This window comes from Talpa europaea (genome assembly GCF_964194135.1).
Source record: "Talpa europaea genome assembly, chromosome: 8".
NCBI classification, from domain to species: domain Eukaryota; kingdom Metazoa; phylum Chordata; class Mammalia; order Eulipotyphla; family Talpidae; genus Talpa; species Talpa europaea.
Window position 1 is genome coordinate 121,405,711 of NC_140075.1, and position 7,356 is coordinate 121,413,066.

The 7,356-nt window shown below is 70.9% G+C and overlaps 1 protein-coding gene across 1 annotated transcript; it reads left to right on the forward strand.

The window, feature by feature from the left end:
* Positions 1-961: 961 nt before the first annotated feature.
* Positions 962-6,737, forward strand: TNFAIP2 (TNF alpha induced protein 2; the record flags this gene model as incomplete). Its single annotated transcript, XM_084240340.1, has 11 exons — positions 962-1,319; positions 1,515-2,145; positions 2,803-2,917; positions 3,042-3,164; positions 3,260-3,360; positions 3,730-3,828; positions 4,139-4,259; positions 4,906-5,028; positions 5,126-5,281; positions 5,377-5,498; positions 6,596-6,737. The coding sequence occupies 11 exons, from the start codon at positions 962-964 to the stop codon at positions 6,735-6,737; spliced, it is 2,091 nt and encodes a 696-aa protein (XP_084096466.1).
* Between the last annotated feature and the right edge of the window lie 619 nt (positions 6,738-7,356).

The following is a 7,356-nucleotide window of genomic DNA, read 5'->3' on the forward strand; positions in this document are numbered from 1 at the left end:
GACTGCCGGACACCCTCTTGGGGCAGCCAGGCTCCTGCCCACCATCCCGGCCTTGCTGTGACGATGGGAGGGGCGGTGGGTGCAGGGGCGATGTTTCTGTGAATGTGGTTTGCAGGGGGGGGGGGCGCGGAGGCTGGGGGACTGGAGCCGACAAGTTGCTTTCCAAGCCCAGGGGTTGGCCAGAGGCACATGCGGCATTCCCCTGGTCGGTGCTGCAAGACGAGGACAAGAACTGTGGATGGCAGCGAGGAGGGGGCGGGGCGGGCAGCCAGGTGGAGGCTTTTGTGGTGGTGATGTCACCCTTTTTGGGAACAGGCGGATGAGGTGGGAGCCAGGAAGCCTGGGTTCCTGTTCTGAGTGATGGTGTGACCCCGCAGCCCGTGGGCCCCGCAGGCCTCTGCCCCCACATGGAAGCCTCTCCAGGTCCTGCCCCACCCATGCACTTAGGGGGCACTACGGTTACTGCACACTGGAGCCCCGAGGCAGGGGGTTGCCCCGTGCTCCCAGCCCAGCAGCCGTGTCTCTGCATGGTGACCCAACCCCACCCCAGACCAGAAGCGCCTGGCAAGGTGGGGCTGAGCTGGAGTCCTGCCTGCCCGGCCTGGTGCTCAGTCATCTCGCTGGACCTCACTTCTGGGTCTGTCCAGGGGCAGCAGCACGGCCGCGTGGGACCCAGGGTGAGCTCAGGCCCTACAGTCCCTCCGGCCATCCAGAGGGTGGGCTGTCGAGGAAGGACTTGCCAGAACCAAGATGAGGCAGGTCTCTTGCCTGAGGGGCTGGTACCCTGCTTCTCCCCGCCTGGGGCAATGCCGGGAGGGGAAGAGTTGCTCAGGGTGCTGGGAACCTGGGGCCGGGGAGGCTGCGCTGTTGGTGCCTGACTGCAGGGCGTGTGCGGGACTGTCCACCGTGACCGCTGACCCCACCACTGTCCCGGCCCCCGCCGGCCTGCAGGTCTGGGCCAATGAGGCTGAAGGTGAAGATGTTCTTCCAAGGTCTTCCGGGCCGGCAGCCGGTGCCAGGGTCCCCCGACTTCCCTGCAAGCCCAGAGAAGCTGCCGTCCTCGTGGGAGGCAGAGTCGGAGGCCTCTGAGGACCTGGTGCTGCCGCTGGACGCTGAGGTCGCCGTGGACGCGGCCCCCCTGGAGAGGGAAGAGGAAGACCCTGAGAAGGGGAAAAAGAAGAAGAAGTCGAAAGGACTCCCCCACGTGCTCCACATCTTCAACAAACGGTGGAAGAAGAAGGGAAAGCCCAGCGCGGCAGAGCCCCCGGGCCCGCCGCAGGCGGAGATGCGCGCAGGGCAGGATGGCCGGCTGCCCACAGGTAGGCTGGGGGCTTGGGGGGCTGGGGCCCACGCTGGCCGGAGTGGGGCTCCCGGGGTGGGCTGCCCTCCCCGAGGGCCCAGAGCCGGCAGGGCAGACGCGCTGGGGCGCCTGGCGCGCGCGGGCGGGTCAGCCTCTGGGGGCGCGCGCCTCTCCCCGGGGCCCCCGCCGCGCTGACGCGGGTTTCTGGGCGCAGTGGAGGAGCTGAAGGCGGACCTGGAGCAGGGGCGGCTGGAGGCGGCGGGGCCGCTGCTGGCGCTGGAGCGCGCTCTGGGCGCGGCGGCCTTGGAGGGCGCGAGCGCCGAGGAGCTGGTGCGGCGCCAGAGCAAGGTGGAGGCGCTGTACGCGCTGCTGCGCGACCAGGTGCTGGGCCTGCTGCGGCGGCCGCTGGAGGCGGCGCCCGAGCGGCTGCGCCAGGCGCTGGCCGTGCTGGCCGAGCAGGAGCGCGAGGACCGGCGCGCGGCGGAGGCCGGGCCCGGGCCCTCGGCGCTGGCGCCCACGCGCCCGCGGGGCTGGCTGCGCCTGTGGCGGCGGGACGTGGCGCGCGCCGCGGAGGAGCGCCTGGCCCGGCCGCCCGGCGAGGCCGCCGCCGGCCGCTCGGAGCTGGAGCGCGCCTTCCTGCACATGGGCCGCACCATGAGGGAGGACCTGGAGGCCGTGGTGGAGCGGCTGAAGCCCGTGTGCCCCGCCGAGCTGGGCGTCGTGGCCGCCTACGCCGAGAGCTACCACCAGCACCTGGCGGCCCAGCTGGGGGCCATGGCGGAGTTCGAGCTGTGCGAGCGCGACACCTACATGCTGCTGCTCTGGGTGCAGAACCTCTACCCCAAGTGAGCCCCGCGCCGGCCTAGGCGGCAGGACCGAGGGGCGGGGAGGAGGCCTGGCCCCGGGGATGCCCCCCGGGCGGCTCTAGTTTCCAGGCCCCGTCACATTCTGCGGGGAAGAAACAGGCCGGGAGAGCTGGACCGCGGCTCCTGTGCTCCCGGGCGGCAGACAGTGACCATGGCGGGGAGGGATGAGCCAGGAGCCCAGGGACGGTGGGAGCCCAGGGCAGGGGTCCTGACCACCGCCTGGGTCAGCCCAGGATGTCCGCCTGCCCCGGAGCCCCTCGCGATGATGGGGGTGAGGGGTCTTGAAAGGGAGGAGCCTAGACTTGAGCGGTGGGTGACGTGGGTTCCTTGGGGGCAAGGGTGGACACAGGAGTCGGGGGGAGGCCTCATGCAGAGCCGCTGGTGGCCAGGTGGGGGTAGGAGGACCCGGGCTGTCAGTTTGGGGGCTGTTTGGAGCAGGAGTCGGGGGTGACGGAGTAAGAGCGGGCGCAACGATTCCACCCAGCTGAGCTGATGGGGGGCTCACCTGAGATGGGGAGGCAGGGCGAGGGCGAGGAGCCAGCGGGACTCTGGGGCAGCCAGACAAGGCACTGAAGGAAGTGCCCTGCTGAGGGGCAGTGCCAGGCACACTCCCCTCAGGCCACCCTCTGCCCACAGCGACATCATCAACAGCCCCAAGCTGGCAGCCGAGCTGCAGGGGGCCAAACTGGGAAGCCTCTTGCCCCCCAGCCAGATCCGGCTGCTGGAGGCCACGTTCCTGTCCAATGAGGCGGTGAGTCCGGCTCCAGCCCAGGCAGGCGGAGGGCGGGGAGGGGGCAGCAGAAGGGGGGGGCGCCCCAGCACTGCACGTGGTCAGGATGGTGGGCTCAGTGCTGCCCTCCCCCTGCCCGCCCCAGGCCAGCGTGCGGGAGCTGATGGGCCGAGCCCTGGAGCTGGAGGCAAAGCGCTGGGCCCAGGATGAGGCCCCCCAGAGCCTGGACGGCCACTGCCACAGCGAGCTGGCCATCGACGTCATCCAGGTAGCAGCCTGCCCCTCGGGCCCCTGCCTGGCGCCGGCACCAGCACCCAGCCAGCCCTAGGGCTGCTGCTCAGCTGCCCCCCCCCCCCCCCGCAGATCCTCTCCCAGAGCCAGGCCAAGGCCGAGGGCATCACCCTGGAGCTGGGCGCGCAGACCAGGCCGGTGCTGCAGGCCGAGCTGTTCATGTTCCTGAGGAGGTGGGTGTCTGCGTATGCGGGCCGGGGCATCCCATCAGGTCAGTGCCCCCCAGGGTGCCTTCCTGCTGCACCTTCCTGCTGAGCCCCAGGGGAGCGGACCCCCCCATTCAGCCAGGCCTGGGAGCAGCCTCTGTGGCAAAGGGGGTGCTTGTGGGGGGCTGAGGCCTGCCCCCTCTAGCAACCCCGGTCTCCCCTGCTTCCTCTGAGGACGCGTCCGCCAACCTCGGTCCCTCCTCCGGCTCTCACTCTAGTGCTCCCAGGGCCTGGCCTGGGGCCTGGTGGGAAGCTGCTCACTGGCACCCCACCCCCCACCCCTCACCCCCCACCCCCATCTTGCGTGTGCTCCCACATGCCCTTCCACCTCACCAGCTACCAGCGCTCCTTTGAGGAATTTCTGGAGAGAAGCAAACATCTGACAAACTACAGGGCCAACGTCATGGCCAACATCAACAGCTGCCAGCTGTTCTGGTGAGGGCTACCAGGCGGGGGCTGCCGCTGTAGCTGGGCAGGGGTGCGGCGGGAGGGGAGATGCCGCAGCAGCGCGCTGGGAGGACAGGGCTGGGGGCGGCCGGCCCGGAGGTGCGGCCCTGCTTGCACCTGCTCCCGCTGCCTGGAGAGCAAGCCTCGGGAGGCAGCCCCCGCGCAGAGAGGCCCGTGTCCCACCGCCGTGGGAGCCATCGAGGGTCGGGGCGAAGAGATTGTCTGGGCATGCCCCGTGGTCGCCTGGCCTGGGCACGGCCTAGGCTGGGCAGGCAGTGACCGCAGCCCCGGCCTCCAGGTCGTCTGTGGAGAAGTGGCAGATGCGCCAGGACGTCCCGAGCTACCTGCTGGCCCCGCTGAAGGAGCTCAAGGCTCGCGGCCTGGACGCCCTGCTCCAGGACCTGTTTGGGGCCCTGAAGGTAGCGGGGGCCTCTCCCCTGGGGTGTGGGCTGAGGCAGCACAGGAGGGGCAGGGAGGACTGGCAGGCAAGACCGGGCCGGGGAGGCTGGGGGCCAGTTGTGGTGCGGCTGGAGCTGCCCTGGTGAGGGGCCCTGGAGGGGGGCCCAGCCAGGGGTGGCCTCAGAGGGGCAGCAGGGGGCTGAGGGGAAGGAGAGGAAGCCCCAGCACCCTCCCCCACTCATGCTGCGCCCAGCCCCCCGAGAGTGTCCTCACTTTCCTCTGGCTCCCCGCCCTGTCCCAAGCCTGTGGGGAGGAGGCGGCCACGTGGGCTGTGGGCCAGGAAAGCCTCAGAGCCCCTGGTTCCTTTAGCAGAGGGTGAGGCGGGGCCTCGTGGAGAGAAGAGGGGCGCCCTGCCGCTGTGGAGGGCCGGCCCGGACGCCCTGGCTGCAGGCCCTGTTTGTGCAGGAATTTATTTACTAGGGGGCGGTGGGGAAGGCAGCAGGGCCTGCAGGTCTGAGGTCTGCGCTGAGCCGCAGCGGGCAACCTTGCCGGAGGGCGCGGAGGCCGCCCCGCTAACTGTGCTGGCCCTGGGGTCCTGGAGCCCCGCCCTGCCCCGGCCCGTGCGTGTCCACACGCGGGTGACCACATGCCCGCCCGCCCTCGCAGCCGCTGTTCCGGCAGTTGACGCAGACGCGCTGGGCAACCCCGGAGCAGACCCTGGAGGGGATCCTGGCCGCCGTGCAGGCCACGCTGCCGGGCTTCTCGGCGCTGCGTGGCTGCTTCCGCGAGGTGAGGGGGACGTGCCGCGCATGGGCTGCCGGGCACGCGGTGCCCACAGGTGGGGGCGAGGGCCCGTGGGCCACGCCCAGCCTGCTGCTCCCCACAGGAGCTCATGGAGGCTGTGCACCTGCACCTGGTCCGGGAGTACATCGGCCGCCTCAGCAAGCGGCGCCTGGTGCTCAGGACAGCGGAGCAGCAGCAGCAGCTGGCCGGGCACATCGATGCCAACGCAGAGGCCATCTGGGACTTCTGCACGCAGCACGTGAGCCCACCCCACAGTGCCTGCCTGCGCCTCTCTGGGTCCGGCCCTTCGGGCATGGGATCGGGGCGACGCCCTTCAAGCCGCTCTGCCCACAGGGCTCCCACGCCGGCTGGCTGCAGCACGCCCTCCCCGCGCTGGCCGAGATCATTCGCCTGCAGGACCCCAACGCCATCAAGATCTCGGTGGCCGCTTATGCCGTGCAGTATCCCGACTTCAGGTAAGAGCAGACCCGGACCTGGCAGCAGCTTGGCCGCTGGAGCCCCGTGGGCGTGGGGTGCTGGCCATGCCTGCGTGGGCCCCAGTGCGCCAGCACCCCCGACTGCGGCTCACTCCGGCCCTCGTGGAGCCGGGCAGCCCCTCCCGCAGGGCACCTCCACACGTCCTGGGACACAGGCCCACCGTCTCAGAGGGAGGTGGCAGTCGGCCCTGCAGCCGGCTCTGGTGTCAGGGCACTGCCCTACCCGGCGTGGGCCAGAGTCCCGAGTCTGCGCGGCTGTGCAGGGCCACGTGGAGTTGGGGCCTCAGCCTGGGGCTCCGGGGCCCCGGCCGCCTCTATCTGGGGAGCCAGGGACGTGGCTGCTCTGCGCTGAGCCTCACGTGGCAGGGAGGCGCGAGCAGCCTTGAGTTAGATTGCCCGCTTCAGCCTGGCCAGGCCCGCCGGCCCCCTCCACCCCTACCCCCCACCTCGTTACCAGCACACCCAGCCGCCCACCCTCCCACACCACTCCAGCCCCCAACCTGCTCATCTTCCCAGGGACCGAGTTATCCATCCGTCTGCTCACCCACCACCCACCTGTGTACCCCTCACCCACCCAGCCAACCTCCCACCCACCACCCACCCACATACACATCCACCATCTACCCCACCTGTTCCCCTGCCGCCCACCATTATCCCAGCAGCCATCTCTCGTCCCTGGAGGGTGCCAGGGTCTGCCCGGGGTACAGGACACTCGAAGCACCAGGCAGACCCGCCCAGCCTTCCTCCCTGCCCGCTGTGGTGGGCTGAGCACGAGCAGCAGGACAAGTCACCAGAGGACAGGCCGGGAAGCTCGGCAGTGATGAAAGCTGCTGACTTTGGGGGTGGGAAGGCTCGTGGGGGGTGACATCCCAGCCGAGACCCGCAGGGCAGAGGAGCTGATCGGCACCAGCGCGGGCTCGCGCGTTCCAGGAGGAGGGACCAGCAGAAGGCCTGCATGGGCAGGGGCTCGGCGGGCTCTGGTGGATGGGCGGCCAGGGGAGCGAGGGCCCCATGTGGGCAGGGGTGGCTGCGGGGCCTGGGCACCAGGTCAGACTGACCAGACCTCCCCTCGCCAGCAAAGGGCACCTGAGCGCCATCTTGGCCATCAAGGGGAACCTGTCGAGCAGCGACGCCAGGAGCATCCGGAGCATCCTGGACGTCAGCGTCGGAGGGCAGGAGCCCTCCGTGCCCCTGTTCTCACTGATAAAGGTCGGCTAGCTCTGCCTGCGCCTGCCTGCCGTGTGCGCCCAGCCCTGGACCCACCTCACCCGCCTGGCAGAGCCGCCGCCGCCCAGCCCTGCTGAGGCCCAGGCCGAGCAGCTGGCCTTGGACAGCCCTGGCCCGGTGATCCGCCTGTGGGGACAGGGCACCCACGGGGCGCCCCGAGCAGCTGCAGACGCCGGTTGCCCAAGAGCACTGACGGAGGGAGGGGCCCCGAGCCGTCGCGTGCGCCAGAGCGGCCTCTTCACGCCGGGCAGCCCCGGGCCTCGCCGCCCACCGCTGGACTCTGCCCGGCCAGATGGAAGGCGGAGCTGCTGGGAAGGCAGGGCCTGGAAGGGCAGGGGCCCGGACCCACGTCACACCCCAGCCTCCCTCAGCCCCAGGCGGGGCCCGGCCAGGAAGTGGTCCCGGGGCCACCCTCAAGGGTTCCACAAAGATTTCCAACCCACGCTCGTCACCCCTCGGGTCCTGCAGGTCACAGGCCAGGCAGGCTGCGCTGGGCTCCGGGAAGACTTGCCGGCCATTCCGCTCCCACGGCTGCCCGAGCCTGGTGGCCCTCCTTTGGCCGGCGGCCGCACACGCTGCGCCTGCCTCCTGCACCGGGCCCTGCGCTCTC